The sequence below is a fragment of the Sphaerodactylus townsendi genome, linkage group LG06 (assembly GCF_021028975.2).
Source record: "Sphaerodactylus townsendi isolate TG3544 linkage group LG06, MPM_Stown_v2.3, whole genome shotgun sequence".
In the NCBI taxonomy this organism is placed as follows: Eukaryota; Metazoa; Chordata; class Lepidosauria; order Squamata; family Sphaerodactylidae; genus Sphaerodactylus; species Sphaerodactylus townsendi.
The window spans coordinates 34,226,459-34,249,958 of record NC_059430.1 but is presented as its reverse complement, the minus strand read 5'-3'; the positions used below and the strand labels follow the sequence as shown (position 1 = coordinate 34,249,958).

The 23,500-nt window shown below is 46.4% G+C and overlaps 1 protein-coding gene across 1 annotated transcript; it reads left to right on the top strand.

Moving 5' to 3' along the window:
- Positions 1-16,734: 16,734 nt before the first annotated feature.
- On the top strand, positions 16,735-20,310 carry ASCL1 (achaete-scute family bHLH transcription factor 1). The gene is made up of 2 exons (XM_048502420.1): positions 16,735-17,650; positions 19,030-20,310. The coding sequence occupies exon 1, from the start codon at positions 16,988-16,990 to the stop codon at positions 17,633-17,635; it is 648 nt and encodes a 215-aa protein (XP_048358377.1). The 5' UTR covers positions 16,735-16,987; the 3' UTR covers positions 17,636-17,650; positions 19,030-20,310.
- The last annotated feature ends 3,190 nt before the right edge of the window (positions 20,311-23,500 follow it).

Sequence of the window (23,500 nt, the reverse complement as noted above, 5' to 3'; positions counted from 1 at the left end):
CAGAGCTTCTTAGGGAGAAAAGGTAGGTAAACAAAACAAACTGGAGGCGACTCCATGTGGAGCTGCCCCTGAGGCCCATGGTGGCTTCGGGACTGTGGAAACGGTCCTGTGGCTCCACCGGCATGAATTATGCCATTGGCCAGCCACTTCTGCTGCCAGTGCAGAAATGGCCTAAGAATGGCCCCTAAAACACCTTTGGAGGAGGCACCCTCTCTCTCATTCCTTATGGTGGGATCTATATTGGAAAAAGCCTGGCCTCTAATTTATGCTGGACAGGCCATCTTAAGTGCTGGAAATGGCAGTAGGTGGTAGCCAGAAGATAGCATCCAGTGCACAGAGACCTATGGGGAAGGGACTGTTCTTTATATTTGTTGGTCCTGGGCCTTAAAAGACTTTGAAAGTCCTAACCAGCACCTTTAATTGGCCTCAGAAACAAACCAGCAGCAACAGTAGTTGTTTTAAAGTAGACAAGATAGGTTTCAATCAGATTGCCCCTGACTATAATCAAGCTGCCACTTCCTGTAGATTCTGGGTTGACTTCAAGGGCAGCCCAACAGAGTACATTACAGCAGTCCAACCATGAGGTGATAAAAACATGGGTTAGCATGGCCAGAATGGCTAAGAAGGAGGAGAGTTTGTGAAACAGATACAACTGGTAACAAGCACTCTAGGCCACCACACCAACCAGCATTTCAAACACTTAAGGCTGTATCAATGAGTGTACTCATCTGCTCTGCAAATGCCAATTCTGCTCTGTCCAGGACTAGTAGATCTAATACCTCCAAAGCACCTGCCATTCCAGCCAGCATCCCTTCCATCTTGTTAGGATTCAGTGTGTTCTGAATTAGCCACCTGATCACAGCCTCCAAGCACCAGTTCAAAGCTGAGACCGACACATCTGGATGTGTAGATAATAAAATATAGAACTGGGTGTCATCTCTGTGTTGTTGACATCCAGTCCCAAAGATCTGGACAATCTCAATTGCTGGCCTCATACAGATATTCGAGAATAGAGGCCAGTGGAACTCCATAGGACAAATCTCACCCTGTTATTTCTGCTTCTCCAGTAGAAAATATTTGCATCCAATTGGACCCCCCCCAAAAAAGGATTTCTCCCTTAATGCCAACTTAAATCAGGAGATCTGCACAAATAGTGTGTTTGCCCAGTATAGTGTGCCCACAGTGAGTTTGCCCATCTCCCTCTTTATAGCGTTTGTGACATCCACCAATTATTCACACTAGGAATCTTACATGGCTGAATGAGGCAGGGCCCTGTGTGTGCCTCTTGCATATGATCCAAGCAGTGTCCTCCTGCTGACTTCAAATACCAGCTCTGCCCTGCTGTCTGAATTCTTGCAAGTGCCAAATGCCAGTGGTGCCCACTCCCTTGTACTACTGTCTGTTTTTCTCGTCCTCTGTAAATAGTGTCAGACAGTCAGAAGGTTCAAGGAGGAGGCCATTTTCACCTGAACAGCTCTTCTTTGAGTGCCAACGCCTCCCTTTGCCATGTGAGAATTTTAATTGTATAGAAGTGGTATCATTCCTTGCATTTATCTGAAATTTTCAGGGAACTTTGCCTCAAGAAGAAGAACTGTTATTGAAAGGAGTGAAGACAACCTTCACTTCAGCCAGATGTACATGGGCTTAAGGTCCCTGAAAGGGAATGGTCATCTCAGTTTGAGGGCCCAGGTACAAGAGACAAAAGGGTCCCTATGCATTTAACAGCTGGGTGGGAAATTAATTTTTAACAAGTGCCTATAATGCAGGAAAATGCCTCCCCATAATTCCTGCTCTTTTTATGTAGCCAGTAATCTTATCTGAATTACTGTCCTCTCATGCATTTGTTTCCCCTAATTAGAAATGAGTATCTGTGAGAAGTGGTACAGTATAACTAATTTTACAATCCTAACTACAGTTACATCCTTCCAAGCCCACTGACTTCAACAGAAGGATATATAACTCTTCTTCGGATTGCACTTTAAACTGTGAAACACCCAGGTGATCCCTAGTATTGACTTTCCCTCTGCAGTGAATTTTCTAGGAAAAGCCTTTTATCTCTTAGCTTCAAAGATTGTGTAACAGTACTAACTTGTATATTCTGTTGGAATTTACAGCCTTGCTTGCATGTAGCAGCAGGGAATTCTGGGAAATCTCTAGAATGTTCGAAAGGTGACTGTTGGAACACAGTTGCTCCTTGACTCTGGCTGAGGAAAGATGTTATGTGTTCTGTTAACCAAAAGCCTCTGACTGAAATGTTTAATACTGTAGTAGACTATGCTTGAAATTGTAACCAAACTATGAACTGTGAATGTATCGATGTATATAAGTGATACTTCATTTATGTATATAGTCTGTTTCTCTCAGTTTAAGTAAAGCTCTCTTGTTCAATGATTTCTGCAGTAAAAAGGCTGCTTTTTAGCTAAATTACTGTCCTATCATAAAGTGGTGCACAAAGCTACATTCTGCTCATTACTCTGCTAACAGGAACTTTTAGAAATATACCTGTTGCCCTTCATATTCTCCCTGAGTCCAATCAAGGGCTGGCAGTGTGGAATTGGAGCTTTTCCAAAGCAACTGTGGAACTCTTCCCCCAAGAGGAATTCACCTTACTCCTTCCTTGATGACATTTAGGGGCCTGATAAAAGTGATTCTCTTTAGGAGAAGGTGGAGCATAGCATTAGATTTATCTGTTGCTATGGTATCTTTCCTCATAGTACCAGCCTCTGTCCTGTTTATTGGATATTTTATTGAAGAGATTGACTGTGAACTAGTTTTTGATGTAGTTCTATTTGTATTTCTGAAGTTGTATTACTCCATCTATTATGTATGAACTTGGTCTCTTATGAGTAACTCTGGACCTGCAGAACTATCCTGCAATACTCTATGAGGCAGAAGCGGAGCTTCTACAGGGCTACCTGAGGACAAATGCCCCGGGCAGCCGCCGTTTAGTCATGGGGGGGGGGGTGGTGGAAAATCACCCCACTTGCCCCAGCATGACTGACTGCAGAGGCAATACTGGCCCCACCCCCGCGAGGAAGCCCAGGCCTGCGGAACCACTCTGCGGGCCCTTCCCTGCCTCCCCCCACCCCTGCAATGAAGTCTGGGCCCTGCCACCCCCACCTTAACCTACAACTTCCCACCCTCCCCCTACCCAAGCCTCATTTTCTAACCTTCCCCCACCCCTACCCTCACTTTGCCTTGCTCCCCACCCCAATCTTACTACCAACCCTTCCCACCCTCATACTCACCTACCAACCCCCAGTCACTTTCCACCCTCCCCACCCCAATCCTAATCTTTCCACCCTCCCGTCCCCCAGCCCTTACCTTGCCACTCTCCCCCACCCCAATACTAACCTGCTAACTTTCCCCACCTTCATACTTACCTATCAACCCTCCCACCATTCAAAGTCTTGCCATTCAACCCTCCCCACCCCAACCCTCACCTTGCCACCCTGCCCCACCCCAACACTAACCTGCTTACCCTACCCACCCTCATGCTCTCCTGCAACCATCCCCTAATCCAGCCACACCTCCTACCCCCACCACCCTAAGCCTTATCTTTCAACCCTCCCCATGCCTCACCTTGTCACCCTGCCCCACCAGAACCTTCACCTTCCTGACCTCCCCTATCTGAAGGCTCCCTTTCCACCCTCTCCCAATCTACCACCCCAAGCCTGCCCTTCCAGCCCTCCCACAACCGCAAGCCATTCTGTTCCATCCTCTACTCCAGCCCTTTTTGCCACCCTCCCCCACCCCACTCCTCTCCACCCTGCACCAATCCTCGCCTTCCTTCCTATCTCAAGCCACACTCTTCAACCTGTTCCACCCCTGAGCCACGGATGCACACCCAGGTAAGTGTCACATCTTGAGCAAGGATGGGGTGGGGGCTGCTTCAGTTCCACTAAAGCCCATTGCTGGGGAGGTCCTTCCTCTTCTACCCTTTTCTAGGGCCCACTGCATCTCCACAGCATTGGGCTTTGCTGCTAGTAGATTGTTTGGTTGTGGTGGGGGAGAGTGGCCGCCCTTGGGGGGGCGGGGAGAAAACTCAGATTTGGCCACAGGCTCCTTTTTTAACCTACGCCTCTGCTATGAGGTGACCAAGGACTACTCAGAACTCACAGTCTGTATCTGAAATCAAGTACCTCTCCTCTCCTGGGACTGAATTTTGCACACAGCAAATTTGGAAGTTTCAAATAAACCATTTCAACAAGACTCACAAAATGTCTGGGTAAGTTTTGTATATCTCAACTTGTACCTGGTAATGGATTACCATACTTGGGTTTGGGAGGAATTCCCTACACACCATGACCCTATGAGTGATTATTGAGTAAGTGTACATATAGGACTGCCTACAAACAGTTTGATCTTATCCAGGTATGGAAACTCATCATGTTTGTCCAGAATTAATTTCAATGGGACTGATTTAAAATCTGCTGCCAGATAAACCAGGAAAGATTGAAGCCCTAAAAGCCAGGTTTAAACATACTGGCCAAATATGTAAGTGGATTTCAGCCACTGTGAAGATGGTTTGAAATTTAAAGCAGGAACTTGTTCTATATGACCTTGAACCACCCAAAGTTGCCAGTTGCAGGGTGGAGGGGGTGCCCTGCACCTTTAATAGACAGTTTAACTCAATGTTATTCACTCCATGGAATGAAAAGCTTCAATTGTTCATTTCTAGTCACTGTCTTCCATTAAAAGGGCAAGGCCTTGTTTTCACCAGTTTGTTGGCAACCTTCACGAACACTTCTCATGCCTCAGGCCCCTTCCGCACATGCAGAATAACGCACTTGCATTGCACTTTCACAATTGTTTGCAAGCGGATTTTGCTATTTCGCACTGAAAGTGGATTGAAAGTGCATTATTCTGCATGTGCGAGAGGAGCCTCAGAAGAGTCTCCTGGAAAGGAACACCACTTGCGATCTGCAAAACGGTCTGGCGGGGGTAAGGCACAAGGTCATGCAAGGTTGCTTCCCAAGCGTGGCACGGCTGCCCTTCTGGCTCTCCTTCCAGCGGACCTGGCTGCTGCGAATGCCGAGCTCCAGCCAGGGCTTCCATTTCCGTCCTTGCAGCAAGGAGCCTGCCGGGCTTGGCCGCTGATGGACGCGGGACACGTGGCCGCACAATGGAGACACACGACTGACCTCAGCCCAAGTCGGCACACTGCCCCTGACCCTGTCCCAGCATCCCTTGCGTGAGGAAGGTGACTCTTGGCGGGGAAGGAAGACGCTTGGAGAGATTGCAACAGACGCTGCCGGTTGCAATGCGGGAAACTCGGGTCTGGGACGACGGAGCGCCTCGCAAAACCAGCATGTGCTGGGACAAGCTCGGGAATAGGGCTGGATCGAGAAATATGATTTGCCGCCAGTTATTCTGCAGCTTTCGTGGCTTCTTCCCTCCTTCGTCGCAACAGGATGTGTTGCAAAGGAAAGTAGGAGGGGCGATCCTTCTTTCTCGTTCTCCGCCTCCCTCTTCAGCTCTGAATGCAAACTGTCACATTGGGTTAGCTTCAGAGCCGAGGCTGATCATTCACATCAGGGAGAATTTGGAAACGGGGGGGGGGGGGTAGGTGGGCAGAGAAGGGGCTGCAGTTGGAAGTGGGAGAAGTTCAGCTACCCAATAGAGATGGCTTCTTCTGCAGCTTGTACCCAGGTCCCCCAGTGCCAGGAGGAGCGGGAGGGAGGAAATTGAGGGAAAATTGCAGCCCTTGGAAAGGCAGAAGCTTCAGGTGTTAGTAGGGCGAGACTGTGGCGAGCAAAGAGGGGGAACTAAAGATTCTTGAGATGTTCAAAGATGTCAAGTTCTATGCAGTGGAAGATAAGATAGACTTGCAACCTTCCTTGGACTCATTAATCTCCTTCCTTTCTTTGACCAAGGCACCCCCTCCCACCTTTCCCCCTGAAGGACTTTCCAATTCCTTATCTTCCTGTCCCCCTTGTCAAGGACGGCACATCCCACTTTCAAGGACTGGCCGCGGTAGGCTTTAGGCCAGTGTTGGCGAACCTTTTTGAGACTGTGTGCCCAAATTGCAACCCAAAACCCACTTATTTATTGCAAAGTGCCAACACAGCACTACTCTGTGCCTCTCTAGCATCTCTGCCACCTCTGCCTCTGCTCCCCCCCCCTCGGGCAGCAGCCACCCGGAGCACAGGCACCCGGAGCACAGGCACCAGGCCCGCCAGCCAAGTCCTCCCTGCTTGCCGTGGGGCGTCATGCCCAGTGGCCCAGGCCAGCCTAGTTGTGCGTGGAGGGTGTGTGTGTGATTTTCTCCCCCCCCCCATGAATTCTGTGCGCGTGCCCACAGAGAGGGCTCCTGAGTGCCACCTCGCACTCGTGCCATAGGTTCGCCACCACTGCTTTAGCCACACAAGGCTGGGGGGAGGGGGTGCTTAGGATGCTATCTCATAAGAGGAGAAGAGTTTTGGAGACTGGTGACTGTTTAGAATGTCTGATGCACCCCTCTTTCTAGCCCCCCTCTTGTGCTCTGTTGAGGGATTGCAAACCCTGAAGCAGCCTGGAGTCAAATGGGGTGGGATGGGATCTTCTCTTGCCTCCCCTATGGCTTTAAAACTGGGAGCTGTGTTCAGTTTTGCTTTGCCAAAGGCCACAAGTAAACTTGCCCCATAGGCTCATAGGTTTGCTCTTCCCCAAACAGCCTGATTTTACATGGTGGCGGGAGAGAAAAAGAATGGAGGGCTTTTGTTCATATGTGCTAACTTATTCACCGGTGGTCTCCAAGACAATATCTCAGTAACATAGTGGTTCTCAACCTGGGGGTCGGAACTCCTTTGGGGGTCGAATGACCCTTTCACAGGGGTTGCCTAAGACTTTATGCATCAGTGTTCTCCATCTGTAAAATGGATAAATGTAAGGATTGGGGGTCACCACAACATGAGGAACTGTATTAAAGGGTCGCGGCATTAGGAAGGTTGAGAACCACTGCATTGCTTAGGTTATGCAAACTGAGGACACTGGCTTTCTTTATTGAGTCAATCCATCTCATGGTGGGCCTTCCTCTTTTCCTATTGTCTTCAATGTTTCCTAGCATTATTGTCTTTTCCAGTAAGCCTTTTACAGTGACTATAAGTACAGTAGCTGCTTCAGTTATCATTTTAGCATCTAGCAGCATAATCACCAGTTAAAACTTTTCTTGGGCTGTATTTTATCAGACCACAAAGGAACATGAGGTGTATTTGGTATTTCCTAGGCTCATGCCGCCCATGCAGTATAATGCACTTTCAATGCGCTTTGCAACTGGATTTTACTGTGCAGAATGTCAAAAGCCACTTTTAAACAATTGTGAAAGTGTATTGAAAGTCCATTATTCTGCATGTGCAGAAGGAGCCCTAGTTCAAAATTATATGTGGTGTTTTTAAAAAATGTCTGGGAAAAGGCTAGGCTGAAAAACTTTTTCCTTGAGTTGAGTTTTTATGTGTTCAGAAGGGCTGAGGGAATGTTCAAACATTATAGATGGATAACAATGTAAACGTGTAATTATTCATTAACAGTTCACAGAGGTTCAGATTTTATATTCAGTCATTGAAAAGAGTTGGTGATTATATATGTTGATTAAATTCATGTGTGTGTGTGTGTGTGTGTGTGTGTGTTGTCAAAGGCTTTCACAGCCAGAATCTCTGGAGTGTTGTGGGGGTTCCGGGCTGTATGGCCATGTTCCAATAGCATTTTCTCCTGATGTTTCACCTGCATCTGCGGCTGGCATCTTCAGAGAATCTGATGGTAGTAAAGCTGTGTGTGTGTGTGTGTGTGTGTGTGTGTGTGTGTGTGTGTGTGTGTGTGTGTGTGTGTGTGTGTGTGTGTGTGTGTGTGTGTGTGTGTGTGTGTGTGTGTGGTGGACATCATTTTGTACTTTTGCCCCCCCCTTTGGAAAAAAAAAGATCCAACCCTGATTAGTATGAGCTATAGCTAATAGGCTTAACCTCTCTAATTGTTTATTATTGCCTAATAGCATGGGGGAAGGGGAGAAATGCTCCCACGTTACTTTTTTATGGAGAGAAAAATTAATCTCAAAGGAAATTCCTCTTTTTTCCCTCTAAAAAGTGGGGGGATGCATTGTCTGTGGTGGCTTGGGGGTTCAAGGTCACAGTCAATGGATTCTGAAAAAAAAACAGCAGTTGAAGTTAGGTGGGGGAGTACCTTCACCACATTGAATACCATCACATGAAAACTGAGGGCACTTTTGCACATGCAGAATAATGCACTTTCTATCCACTTTCAATGCACTTTGCAGCTGGATTTTACTGTGTGAAATAGCAAAATCCACTTGCAAACAATTGTGAAAGTGGATTGAAATTCTGCATGTGCAGAAGGGGCCAAATTCAAACTTCTGTATTTCCTTCTCCTGTCTCTTTTCTTTGTCTCCAGCCCTTGAAAATTAGCCTTGGAGGAAGATGTACAATCCTAAAGAAGAGCGTTGTACCCTTCCTGAGCCCACTGACTTCAATGGACTTAAGGGCGCACTGTTAAAACATTCACTTGTTCCATTCCAGGCCTATACAGAAACCTTCCCCTTTAGTATTACCCTTTTTTAAAAAAATAAATAAAGTTTTAATAATACTTTGGTTAAAAATAAAACTGCTTGCAAATTTGTCACAAAACGTGACAGATCCTATCATAAAACCTTTCGACCTCCTCTGTGTCGCTCTCTCTCTCTTAATTAACACTATTTTGGAATTCAGGTTTGCTTTTCCCCCTCAGAACTCTCATTTCAAATAAGTTAATTTCTCTGTCGGCCTTGTCCATGCTCTCTCGCCCCTTCCTCAAATTTCATTCTTTCTTACCCCCTCCCTTCGCAGCCCGCTTTATCTTTCTGCGGGTTGTGCCAACTATTTATCTTTATTCTTTTCTGTGCATTCATTCTTCCCTTGTGTGTGTACGCATGTATGCCCACTTGTTACCACCCACTGCACGCTCTCTCCTGTTGCCAAGGTGTTTCTATACAAACTTCAGCGTCCAGTTGTCATATTAATTATTACGCAGAGTAATGACTGAAATCGTCAAAATAAGGGGGAGAAACGAGAGCGCTCTCCTCCCCACCCCCGACCTCCCCCTTTTCTTGTCCTCCTTTTCTGCCTGCTTAAAGATTCAGCAAAGAAGCTTTTCCAACAAAGCACTAATTGGTCCCAGAAAATACCCTGACAAGGCATGGAAGATAGGTTTCATAAAGCCCCACAATTGTGAAGGGGGGAAAGATCCTTGAATAGACCCCCACGCTTCTTTTCTAAACTCTCTTGCTGAGCAAAAAATAGACTGCGGCTTGAATACCGGCCTGGTCTTGAATGCTATACCCAGCAGAGAGAGAAAGAGACAGAGAAAATGCCCCGTGCTTTGTAAGTTTCTCTCTCCCCCACCCTCCCGGCCATTCATGTCTTCTGTGCGAAGAATAAGCTGGTTTTGTTTACCATGAAAGACCTTCTACTTTATTTTGGCAGGGAAGAAAGCACATGCGCCTAAGACCCCGGGCCAGATCGCCTACTGTAACAAAACAGAGTGTAACAAATCATACCCCCTCCCCCACAAAAAAGTTCCAAATGTATTGATTCTTTTGAAGATCTATATAGATTAACGACTTTCTTTCTGCTTACCCAAAAGACCAGCGTTTCATCATAACGTGAAAAGGGGGGAAGGGGAACCCTTTTAAACGCAATAAAAAGCCTAGGACTTTTTTTAGGCATAGAGAGGGGGACTCTGGCCTGAGACTGCAATTTACCCCCAGAAAACAACAATAAAATAATGGCAGGGGATTTTACTGAAGAGAGGCAGGAGGGGGAAAGGAATATTTATCATTATGGGAAAATTAAGGACTCTTAACTGCAGGTGCAGAGCTAATGAAAGAAGGGTGTGCGAGAACTACATTTTTGCATCTATAACTTTCCATACTCTGACCAGTAATTTGAGTAGAAAACCTTACAATAAAATAACCTCAAAGTAGACCCCCCAAAAATATTATCCTTACACATGAACATAGTCAGGAGCAACATAATGTGGAAGTTTGGACATTTTTATGTATCAGAAGAAAAAGCTTGTGTAACCTCCTTGCTCGAAGCCTCCATAGGTTTATGACCATAAGGAATAGATTTAGTGGTTTTTCTTTGTTTGCCTGTACTTAGTTGAGAGTTCAGCTGCAATCTTATGCATGCTTACCTGGGTGCAACCCCATTCAGCAAATGGTGACTTATTTCTAAGTAAACGTTCATATTGCACAGTTAAAAGCTATACAAGGCCAGTATCAAGGGCTAACCTGGTGGGAGCATCTGCCAAGAGCCAAAGGCCATCACAGGTCACCTACCAAGGTGAGCATCTTGGCCCATCATGGTCTCCTTAGCTCTGCCACCAAAGCATAGCTATATTATGTATGTGTGTGTGTGTGTGTAGTGAATGAAAATGAGGCGTTCGGTGGCATGCCTAGTAATGGAAAGGCATATTACAGTAAATCTTGCCCAGAAAGGTGGAACTGAGCCATATACTCCCAATTCACATCAGCATAACAGCCCTGGTAGTAAGTGGTATGAAAGCCCTCGAAATTACACCATGGAGAGTCACAGCTACTCATGGTTGACAGTACTGATCTTGACAGACCAAGGGTCTGATTCAGTATAAGGCCACCTCGTGTGTTCAGATTCCCTTCCATCAGAACAGCTGCATGATTGGATACAGGCCAGTGAAAGTCTAAAGCAATGTGGTTTTTTCCAGGGGCCGGGGGACACTTGTCAATTTAAAAGCAGCAGACCCAAACAGATCAAAGTGAAAGTCAGCAATGTTAAACAGCAACTCCACAGTTCAGTAGTGAATATATCTTAACAGGGTACAGACTAAAGAGAATTATCTTTAGCAACCAGCAAAAAGCCCAAAAGGATGGTGCCCCTGAGTGGGTTGCACACTGGACATCCACCATCTACCACTAGCCCACATGGGTGAGAATAGGGCACTCCCAAGCATCCTTAGCCATTGCATCACAGTCAGAGGTAGTAGGTACCCATACTTTCCCCAGCTGTTGTCAGTCATCATTCTCTGACAGTAGAAAAGAAGTGTATCCTAGGTTCCCACAGATTTTTAGCACACTGCCAACATGTAACTCAACTACTCCACCACAAAACTGTCTGTGGAATAAAGGGTGTACCTGGGGGGCACACAGTACCAAGCAGACCTCCCCTAGAGGGCAATTCAGGTATATTAGGAAATCACTGTTAAAACACAATAGATGATTTAAACCTCTGTTCTAGAGAGTGACCCTTAGCAGCTTTACTTAGAATCCCTGTTGAGGTCTATTCAATGGAGCTTATGCCCAGAAAAAGTGTTATTAGGATAGCACTGGTAATCATCAGAGGAGAGCCACTGGCAGACATCCTTCACTCCCCTACCACAAACATAAATACTAGGTTTCTAGTGGAGTCTCTTTTCTCCTATTCCTTGCAGTGGCTCACCTTTTCCCAGATTCAGTAGGGGATAGGGGAGGCAAGAACTTCTCACTATCCAGGTAAGTGTTTTGTAAGCTCTTGGTATCATGTAGGGCACATTCTTTAACAGCTTGGCCAAATTGTCCAAAGTGGATGGAGTGCCCAATGTGAGTGGCATTGTAAGATAGATAGTATTGGATTTACAATAGAGTACTGGCTCAATCACAAAACAGGCTGAATGACACTGGATCAGTTGCTAAATTGCACTTTAACTTTTCTGGCTCAAATGAGAGCAGGACATGTATGCATCTTGGGGGAACGGTGAGATAAAAAATAATAACTATTTCAAAATGTGCCAGTTGCTGTAAAAATCCAATCCAAGAATGTTCTACACACATATTGGCTATGTTAACATATTAGGTATATGCCTAAATTGTTTTGTATGATGAACCCCTACTCAGGAACTTGAAGTACATCCTAAATGTGGGTGGAGAGAAACCAATGAATTCACAATCAAGAATAGTCGAAACTGCTTTATTTAGAGGAAGTGCTCGTGGGGGGGGGGGGGTTGTAGCATTTACAAAGTACAATGTTTGAATTTACTTAAAATTAGGAAAGTGTGAAACAAAAAAAATAGTTAAGTGGGGCTGCTGTAAGAGAAAAGCTAATGAAGTGATCCAAGAAAATAACTCAACATTAAATATCCTGCCAAAATAACACTGCTCTTTAGCTAATAGGCGGCCCCATCCCAAACCCTCGGCAGTAGGACATGGCGCCACTGTGGCACTGCCACCTACCTGCCTCCAAATGGGCTTTCCAGAGGTGTGAGGAGCCCCCCTCCATCCATTGAAAAGTCCTCCAAAGGGCTTAGAGGACTTAATTTACACAAAGGGTGGTGTAAGTTTGAGGGACAGGGTTTTGTGGCATGGGGCTGAAGGATGGATAGTTGCCAGCGCATCTGCCTCCCCCGAAGGGCAAATGTGCTGGCACCAGACCACACCATTCCCTCGAGCCCCCTTTCCTCCCCTCCTCTGGATGTGGCTGATGTGGAAAATTGCAAGGTTTGGTACTCCCAAAGTTAAAAAGACTCCTCAGCCCTATTGGAGCCACTTTCCAAGAGAAATCAATGAGCTAAACAAAAATTAACTTTTTGTTGAATGGTACCCAATGGCATTACACCATGGTTCAACAGAGCCCTCCGGGGATGGGGCGGTATACCAAATTGAATGAATGGATAAAATTTTATTATTATTATTATTATTATTATTATTATTATTATTATTATTATTATTATTATTATTATTATTATTATTATTATTAATTGTGTGGATTACTTAAACAACGCAGGTAAGACATTGAAAAGGTATTTCCAAGTAACTTTCTAAAGAAGATGACGAATATTGAGTGTTCCATTTAAATTTGAACTCTATATTTAACAATGTTTTAATTTTCAATTAAATCAATGGGACTTTTTAAAAAGCTCTGAAGTTCTCCGGATGCCTCTTTTGCTGTTGGGTTTCCCATTTACTTCAGTGGAAGGGGACAGTTTCATCTGTACATTGCTTGGAATGAGCAGAGATCAGCCTCTTCTAGTGAAGTGAGAGGAGAAAAGTTTATGGTGAATGAGACACTTGTGCTTATGAACATGTCCCAAGGGTGGGGGGGGGGGGGCAAAACACTGCTCTGGGAGCCCTTCCATGCTCTACTTACTTGGCTGAGGTGCCACCAGGCGCCCCTCAGCCCCACCCCGCTGCTCCTTCAGCCAGTCAAGACAGAACTTTGAAGGATGCTGTAGGCCAGAGGCCAGAGTGCAGAGCAGCAGTCCCTCAGCACTGCACCCTGAAACCTACCTTTGAGGCAGGACTGAAATCACTGCAGATTAGGGCTTTCCAGTCCCAACTATAAAAGTTGGTCCAAAAGGATGCCATGACTAAAGGTATCAAGAGCCATCAAAAAATCCAGGAGAATGAATACAGTTGCCCTGCCGTGTCCATCTCCAAGCACAGGACACCCGCCAGGACATCCATGACTACTTGGGCCCCTGACCAGTCTTGAAACCAGATTGGAATGGGCCCAAACAATCTTCATTCAGGAATCCCTGAAGTTGACCAGCTATGATTTGTTCAATCACCTTGCTCAAGAATGGCACATTTGAAACTGAATGGTAGTTGTTCAACTCTTCTGGGTTCAAAGTAGGGCCCCTTCCGCACACACAAAATAATGCGTTTTCAAACCACTTTCACAACTGTTTGCAAGTGGATTTTGCCATTCCGCACAGCTTCAAAGAGCACTGAAAGCAGTTTGAAAGTGCATTATTCTGCATGTGCGGAATGAGCCTAGGTTTCTTTATGAGTGGGAGCAGCCCTGCCTGTTTCAAGATTAGGAGCAACCAACCCCTTAGGAAGGCACTTACTGTCTCCCAGATGTAGTCCACCAGCACCCCTGGAAGATGTAAGCAGCTGAGTCAAGAGTCATACAAGCAGGTGGTAGGTCTCAAGCAGCTCCTCACACAAGTGAAGCTGTAATGTTAACACTTCTGCTGAGTTCAAATGTATCAGAAAAAATACTATGGGGGGGGGGGGATCCAATAATCCTCCCAGGAATCTTGCTTTAATCTAAAGATGCTTCCTCCTACTGGAGGAAAGCTTCCAGTTAAACTTGGGTAGAATCCACCCCAGGATTGGGTAGAATCCACCCCAGGATGTTTAATCACTCATTGTTTCCAGCTTGCTGGTTTTGTGTGCAGAAAGGATAAGAACAGGTTTCAGCCATGGTTAGTGACACACAGCAAAACTGGGCTGGCAATGCCAAGCAATTTCCTGAAAAGCATAGGGGTTTGGTGTGAACTAGGGATTCATTCCAGAGACCAATTCCCTGGTGTTGTCACTCCTGGGATGAAGGAGCTTTTGCAACAATAGGAAGAGTCAGTGCTATCTCATTTCTTGGGGAGGCTGCACATTGCAGTATGTGAATAGTCAGTATGCATGCAAAAAAAAAAAAAAGAGAGAGAAAGAAATCAGTGTGACCCAGTGTCAAAAGCTGCAAACTTCTCAAACACTGATATAACCTATTGTCACATTAAGCCTGTTTGTGCCCTGGTTGCTATTCCACTCACTGACACTGGAATACCTTTTTTCAGATGCTTTCATATATACAGGTATTTTGTGTGGAAGTTATTTGAGGAAAAGGCTTTGGATGTTTTTGCAAAACAGAACCAAGGCAAGGCAGAAAATATTCTTTCTCTAAAAGCAACAAAATGTCACCCTTGTCTCAAATGTTGAAACCAGCTGCTGTTGAGTACTCTTTTTGGAGTAAAGAGCTTTACAACCATTTCCCCGCCTGCCTGATGTAAGGGACACATTGTTTCAGTCACGGTCATGTCTCTGAACTCAGAAGATGACTGTCAGGAACAGGATTTATGGAGAAGCATGAAGACTTACATGTGACATTGCTGTGGAAACAGCTGCTTGCTTGCTTCCCATCCCGTCACAGGAATATTTTTTATTTATTTACTTCATTTATATCCCACCCAAGGCAGCTTACATTGTTTCCCTCTTTTCCATTTTATCCTGACAACAATCCTGAGAATGTGTGACTGGCTAAAAGTTGCCCAGCTAGCATCCGGGACTTTGAACCTGGGTCTTCCAGATCCTAGTCGGTCACTCTAACCACTATATCACACTGATTCTATCTGTGGTAGGCTTCATTGCCTCCAGCCACAAAGGAATCCCTTAGTGTTGCTGTTATCAGATCATGAGTAAGCCAAGGGGGATAGGTCCCTGCTGTTCAGTCATTTTGTTTGAAAGGCAGTGTGGTGTAGCAACTAGACTCTCCGGTTCAAATCCCCAATCAGCCATGGAAACTTATTGAGTGATGTTGGGCTAGTCACACACATTCACATACTATCTCCCAGGATTGTTGCAAGGATAAAATGGAGGAGAAAGCCATGTTGGGTCCCCATTGGGGAGGAAGATGACCTAAATGAAGTAAATAAACATATCTATATTAGCTTGATGCAGCTCCAGCCCTGTTTACCCAGAAATAAGACCTATTTAGTTCAATAAAATGTAATTCCAAATATGCATAGGCATGCACTCCTCCAGAGAAAATGGTAAGCTAGAATGGTGCCCAGTTGGTAAGATGGTGTGAAAAAAAATACAAAATATGTGCAGGGAAACAAAGAAGGTTGAATGGGAGTGGGGAGGTTAGGGAAAGAATTAATTATTGCAAATGCCATCATTTAGCATTAACTCGTCTTTATCATCTTTACTGACTGTCACCCACAGACCCCCAAACCATTTATCAGATAACCAAGGCATGGCTACAGGCTGCACGGGACAATAATCCTGACAGAAGACTCTGATGAGATACCAATGAGGCTTTTTTATTGGATGTTCTTCAGGGGGGGGGGGGGTTTCCGTCGTTTCAAGCCAGTATCACTTTCATAGTCTAATTCCAAACCCGGAAAAGTTGTTGTTGTTGTTGTTTTTAAAGAAAGTTACAAGCACCGCTCATGAAAAGGACGGTAGCTCAAGGGACTCAATCCGGTTTGCAAAAGCATCCCTCGATTTGCATTTGGGAGCCCGGGCTGCCTACTCCTCCAGACAATTGCGCCTCTCCACGCCGCTTCAGGGCGCCCAGCAAGCGAGGCTGCCTCCTCTCCTTCCCTCCTCTCTCTTCAGAGTCCAGCCCAGCCGCCACTTGGCTTCCCCAGCTCCACTTTTTTCCCTCAGAAATTCCCGCCTGCTCAGTGCTCAGGTAGTTCTCTCCGCAGCCGCCGTCTGCTGTGGGAGAAGGGGCCAAGGAAGGTTCAAGCTGGGCAAACTCCTTCCCTGGCCGGGCCCGGGACGTCTTTTCTGTGAGGCGACCATCCTCCCCCTTTCCTCTGCACCCCCTACCCTTGTCGACCACCCCACCCCTCCATTCCGCCTGTTCCTAAGCCCAGCCAATCAGAGACGGCCCTGCGGTCCGGTTTGTCCTCACCCCCACGCGGTAGCCCAGCCCAATTGTTTATTCAGCGGCTCGGCCAACGGCACGCGCCTGGCGCACGCACTTGCAACAACAAACCTGGGGAGGGGAGGGCGGCGCCGAGGCGGAGTTGGGGCCAGCGCGTGTGCGTGGGGTTTGCGGGTGTGTGTGTGTGCGCGCGCCGAGCTCTCCCTTCCAGCCTTCTCTCTCTCCCCCCCCCCCCAACCCCCGTGCGTTGAAAAGGCAGCCGCGCTCCCCGGCTGGCAGCCACTCACAGCAAAGCTGGGGAGCGTGCAAGGCGCAAGGTGCAGCGGGGGTGTGAGGGGACACCGAAGCAGCAGGAGGGGGGGAGCGTGTGACAAGGAGGGGGCAGCCCGGGGCGCTCCGGCCGTCCCTTATAAGAGAGACCATCTCAGGACCTTTTTGGCACAAGAGTCTCTGCGAAGCGGGCTGCGCACACGCGAGCGCCACGAGCCGCCGTCGGTTCCAAAGAGAAGGGAGGAGGGCCGGCCAGCCATCGCGAGCCTTTTCTTCCCTCCCCGCGCCGAGCGCCAGCAAAGCCTCGAGCCCCGCCGCGCGCCTTTTCTCCCGCGGGCGGCCGCCCAATGGCCAGCGGCAGCCCCGCCAAGATGGACAGCGGTGCCAGCCAGCCGCCGCCTCCGCCGCCCTTCCTGCAGCCCGCCTGCTTCTTCGCTGCCGCCGTGGCCGCCTCCCAGAGCGCGCAGCAGCAGCAGCCCAGCCCAGGCTCTCCAGGGGCCGCCAAAGTGCCTGTTGCAAAGCAGCAGCAGCAGCACCAGCAGCAGGCAGGGGCCAAGCGGCCGCGCTCGTCGTCGCCGGAGCTGATGCGCTGCAAGCGGCGCCTCAACTTCAGCGGCTTCGGCTACAGCCTCCCGCAGCAGCAGCCGGCGGCGGTGGCACGGCGCAACGAGCGCGAGCGGAACCGCGTCAAGCTGGTCAACCTGGGCTTCGCCACGCTGCGCGAGCACGTGCCCAACGGCGCCGCCAACAAGAAGATGAGCAAGGTGGAGACGCTGCGCTCGGCCGTCGAGTACATCCGCGCCCTGCAGCAGCTGCTCGACGAGCACGACGCCGTCAGCGCCGCCTTCCAGGCCGGCGTCCTCTCGCCCCGCTACCCCAGCGACATGAACTCCATGGCCGGCTCGCCCGTCTCCTCCTACTCGTCGGACGAAGCCTCCTACGACCCGCTCAGCCCCGAGGAGCAGGAGCTCCTGGACTTCACCAACTGGTTCTGAGAGGCCCTGCAGCAGGTGGGGTGGCCCGGCAGGTCCTGAGCAGGGATCGCGAGCTGGGAGGGGGAGGGAAGGCGAGAGGGCCCCTTGGAGGCCCAAAGCCAGAAGGGACGGGCTGGTGGTCTGCGGACGGGGACGCCCTCAAGGCTGCCCGGGAGAGTGACTTAAGCCGAACCACCAAAGGGTCCAGCCCGAAGGAGCTTACAGTCTGCCCTGGGGGTGGCAGAAGGAACAGCCAAGGGTAGCTGTTTCAGTAAGGGCATGTTTCATTCACATCAGCCAAAGCTGACAGCTGATCCCCCCCCCCCCCACACACACACACACATACACGCACTGACTCAGTGGCACTCCTCTGCCTCGATTGGAATGGCTGGGCACTGGATGTTTGGGTAACAATCCACAGAGCCCCTGCTCTGGACTAGCCCCAGAGAAATCACCTTCAGTATGCCAAGGATGATGGATTGTGGCTTGCCCTGAGATTTGAAGGATGGGGAAGGGGAGACCTGTTGTGGAGTCATTTTGCAGTGCCATCCTAAGCAAAGTTGCAGTCTTCTTTGCCCACTGATTACAAGGGATTTAGAACAGAGTAATTCTGCTTAAGATCACACTGTCATTTGATGTGTGGGAGCAAACCACCAGAAGTAAGCCAAGTCTGGTCAACTGTTGAGTCCATCAGTGAAGTTGCACTGCACTGATTGGTTTGTAACATGTTTACAAACCAGCACTGATTGGTTTGTTCATGTGTAGGCTTCTGCATTGGAGAAGGAGTTTCATGTACAGTAGACTTCGAAAATTCTGTAGGTTTTAATGAGGGTCTCAGAAAAATTAATCCAGAGCTGGTGTTTTATGGATTGAGGCCTTGCAAATGTTATTCGCTACAAATATTTCTACCTGGCTTCCCCTGCATTTGGCTTGCAGCAAGGTTCTTTATTTATTTATTTTTGTAGGCCTCCCTTCCCATGTACATGAAGCAAAACACCAAACAGTTTGTTCCTCTAATTTTTAACAGAACTTTTGGGTCATATGTTATGTCTGCTAAGACTGCCTTTCAGCCCTGTTCTAATAGTACACTGCATAAGCACACTGACTGATCTTATGAAAGTTTATAGGAGGTATGCACAGGATTTAAGCTTTTAATTGGTAGTAGGGTCAACTGAAATCATGGGAAGTTTTACTTCCAAGTAGCCTGTGCTGTACATTTCACACAACTCCAAATAATCCAGTTTAATAGAATCATGAAGCAGGCAGTGGTTTAACTCACTGACCACTTAACTTGTTCATGACTGAATACTAGCCAGACAAATTCTGCTGTTCCTGGAAGATGATTTTGTATTGGATTAAGCACTGATGCTGACCTCTCTCTCTTTTTCTCTCTCCCTCTCCTTACCTTGTTACAGGACTGCTTGCAAAACAGTTGCATCTTGCTACTTTCCCCCCTTCCTGATATGGAAAGGAAAAGTCATACAATGAAAGCACAGGAGGAGGTTGACTGTCTCTCCACAAAACCGAAAGCACTCCCTGATTCTGCCTTTGCACTCCAGGCCATTCCAAGAGACCCAAGACTGCGATCCTATGCACTGTTACTGGCCTCAGTGAACACAGTGGGAATTACTTTAAAGTAAACATACATAGGAGCAAGCTGTACGGTGAACTTAGAACCTACAGGGGGACCACAATGTTAGGGGACATCTATATGCTTGTTTTCAACCCCATAAGCAAAACAGCACTGCCTATTCCATATAAATTTTCTACATAGTAATGAGCTTCCCTCCTTTTTGAAATAAATACAGTATTCCCACGCTTCTTTGAAAGACTGGTTTGTTCATTTGTGAACAGAAATTGCAGCGTGACCTTGTTTACTCAGAACTAAGCCCCATTGAGTTCAATGGGATTTGCTCTGAGGTAAGTGACTTTAGGATTGCAGCCATGAAGCCCATTTCTAATGATGCTTACCAAATTCAATGGAACTTACTCTCAAGTAAGTATCATAGGATTGTGGCTTTGGTTGCCTAATGCTTGTGAAGATTTTGAAAATCAAAACTATGCTATATTCAAAGAACCCTTTAATGTGTCTCCCCTTTGTCTGCTTTTGACTCCCCCCCTACCGTTCCCCATCATAAAATGCTTCCAGTTTTTCCTGTGAACTTTTTATTATATTAAAAAAATCTATTTGTATCATTCCTAACTAATTTTGGGGATATATTAAGCTATTTTTGTATATAAGAGAGAGAAATTTATAGACTTTTTTGTACAAATGGTTTAAAATGTGTATATCTTGATAACTTTTTAAAATATGTAATGCTTATTACCTCTTCATATCTAGATGCGTAGTCAACATAACCTTGCAACTGCCATGTTTTTGTTATGTGGTTTTGTAAAGGACTTGGAAAAATGCCTCCAGAAGTACTTTAGCACCAACGTGTCTTACTTTTTTATAGAAACTTTGCTAATGTATTAATAATGTTATTAAACAATGTTCAAAGTGAACAAAGTTTATGCAGCTATTGTCCAAACGCAAAATGGTAGCTATTTATTTTACAAGCTGCTGCCTTTTGAAGAAGAAAAAACTTTTGACACTGCCTTTTCATGCTGTTTTATTACAAACTTACAAAAAAAATCCTGTATAATTGTGTTTTATACAAACTAGTTTGGTAATAAAACTTTTGTTTCATTTCAAACAAGGACTTCCTGGTTCTTCTGCATGTGTTTCGAGCTTCTGATTTGTGTCTTTGATTAAACATGCAAAGGAAGATGCAAAAGTGGGAGGGGGAACCACTGCAGGGGCTGTGTAGATTTGGCTGGGTAGGATTTAATAGATGCTACCCTGCAATAAGTACATTTCTGCCTGTCTGGTTTTTTTTGGGGGGGGGGCACATGTTTCATTGTCTTTCCTGTTAACTGCTACACATTTAAAGAATTTTCCCCAAAAAAGGCATCTTAACAGAGAGGGCGCCCTTTCCCCCATCTTCAGCCTCGCCACCTTTTGATGCCACATAGGGTGTACGCAAGAGAAAGAGAGGTGTCCTGGGGGTAAGAGGAGGCACATAGTTCATGTCACTGAACTGCTTAATTGTCTAATATATAGGTTTCATGTTTATCAACTAATACACAAGATCTGGTTAGATAGGAAAAATGAAACCGGCTACATCATGATGGAGAAATGTAGGCCTGAGAATCAAGGCACGGATCCTTTAAGCCTGTTTTTTTCTCTCTTCCCCCAACAGCGTGATCTGCGTGTAAAAGTACCCAATTACCAAGATTCAAAAAGAAATCGCCCCCCTCCCTCTTTTTTTTAGCCAACCTTGTTGTCAGTTAGCGAAGACGTGACCAGAATCCGCCTGGGGTTCATCCCCCCTCCTCCCCCCCCCCCGCGCCTTCCTTGCTTGGCTCCTCCTGCGTCGCTTGCAAATTCAGTTTGCGTGCACCAAACCAAGCGGAAAGCAAAGCGCAAAATGAATCTTCACAAAAGGGGGGCGGGGAGGCCCCAACGCATCTTACGTATTTCAAAATGCAGTTTGCTTTTAAAAAAAAAGCAATCCTATTTATCTTTGCACGCGATTAATTAGTACTGAACGTCCCCATACATTTACTACAGCGGAATTTTATTTCAATTGTCAGAATGCCATCATTCATTTAGACTACGAGATTCCCCCCCTCCCCCCATAATGTGCTGTGAGATTGGGAAGGGAAGCAAAAAAAGAGAGAGAAATCACTAGATTGTTAGGGTACAAAACTTTATTGTTTTAACCGGTCTTGAAAGCGTTGTTTGATTATGAAAATTATAACGGTTATCATCTCCTTTGGCGCTGTCCCCTCCCCTCGGCTCCGTTTTTGTTTGTTTACCCACTTTTGCAAAGGTGCAGAGATAAGGTATGCAAAGAAAGTTGAGCCAGCAATTTATAGCTGGAATATAACATTAGGGCAATCTTTCATATTATAAAACGAAGTTTCCCTTCCTTGTGTATACAGGTGTTCTCTCCCCCGCCCCCTTCTGCATAGTAAACACCCAGGCTCCTGAAACGAGGGGGAAAGTTGCGGATTGGACTATTGCTTGAAACAGAGAAATCCCTCCCCCCCCCCCCCCACTGCAATTTCACTGAAGATAGAAAAGGGCAAAGCAGGATTGAGGTAAATCTCATTACATCTGCTCTAATCGCTTAGCAACACGAAACCTTTTCTTGTGCTAGGAGGCGAGCTATTCAAGGGCTCTGACAAGCCGAATGCACCATTCGTAAACTCCATAAATCAGGCGAATCTATTCTATCGCGCTATAAGTTTTGAAACTTCTCAGCCGACGCTGTAAAGAAAAAAAAGTAACAAACCACGCAGAAATGCAGGCGGAGAATGTTGGGTGGCTTAACAGGGGAACCACGCTTTAGACTTAAGAAAAAAATAAAAAGGTGGACAAATACATCTCGACCACGTTTGGGCTTTAAAAAAAAACACCCTGCTTCTAAAGAATGACTGTGCTAACAAAGCTGGAGCAATTCAACAAACACTCTTTGAAATGCAGGGACAAAACACAATCCTGGGCGCTGCAACACTTCAGGCAAGACACTGAAGGAGGCTGAGCTGGGCTTGCAGGATCTATATTAAAACAGGCGAAAGAAACCACCAGGAGCAGCTAAAGCTCTGAGGGTCTCTTTTGGAGAATGTGGAAACAGAAGGACAGAGCGAGAAAGCCCAACGACGTGAGCTTGTTGTGTCTGAGTCGTCCCGAGCAGTTTTGTGGTGCGAGTTTGACAAAAGCGGGACAGAAGTTATATGGGGAGGGAGAGGGAAGAGTTGTGTACATAGCACTTCAGAGAAGATCAGCTGAACGGTTTGGGATCTCAAAGGAAGGATCTCAGACCCTTTATTGTTTTGGTTATAAATCCTAAAGCAATAACAGGAGCTAAAATAACCCAGTGCTATAGTTTGGAGTGGGGCATGGAGTGCAGGCAGGCCATCCTCAAAGATGTTTGGGAAAAGCAGCTTCTACATTCTAATAGCTTCCCCCCACCCTCCGCCCCAGGAGGTCAGGGTGGGGCATCTAGTCTTGCACCTGTTGTGCCTGGACAACCATCATGCACCAATTTTCAGAAAGCATAAAGTGGTTTTATGGCCCTCTCCCCCACCCCTTTTTTAGGAAATTGTCACTTGTGTGTTAATCAATGTACTCAAAGTGCAGCCACTCAACCTGTTCCATTTTCTTTCTGCACCTGGGGTATAAAATAACCTCACAAAAATCAATTCTATGCAGCTTAGCAAGCCTCCCTGTAGCCCACCTTTACCTACCCACCTTGCCCATTTTACCTCTTTTCTATTCCCCATTTCTTGCTTTGCCTTGGGTACCCTATCTGTTCATTCTCTTCCCTTTTTTCTTCCCCATCTTTGACTGGTTCCCCTTTACTGTCATAAGGTTTTAAGTACACTAGCAGTGTTTTTATCAGAAATTTTGAGTTTTAATTATAAATAACATGTAGCATGATTTAAGTATTTGTTGGGGCTTGCTATTAGCCACTTGAGCTTGATTTAGTCAGAAAGGGTGGGATGGAAATAGGAAAGAAAAAAGACAATTTGGAGTTCTTTTACAGAATATAAGAGGGGAGTGGTAGGGTAAAATATCTCATGAGTTTCTTTCAGAACATGCTGATCCAGGGGAGTGGGATGAAGTGCCCTGGAGAGATGACCTCCTCCCTTTCATAGAAAGATGACTGGATGAGGCTCCACAGAAGCGAGCTATTAAACATGAAAAAGAGGGGAGGAATCTAAACAAGCAAACAAACAAAGCCATTCTCGCTTCCTGTGAAAAAGTGCATCTGGAGCCTGGGCCTCTGAAATAGACAGTGATCCTAACACAGAAACAGTTTTAAATGGGACATTTGA

What these genes read in the sequence shown, in the direction of transcription:
- ASCL1 (XM_048502420.1), top strand. Translation starts at nt 16,988, where the DNA reads ATGGCCAGCGGCAGCCCCGCCAAGATGGACAGCGGTGCCAGCCAGCCG.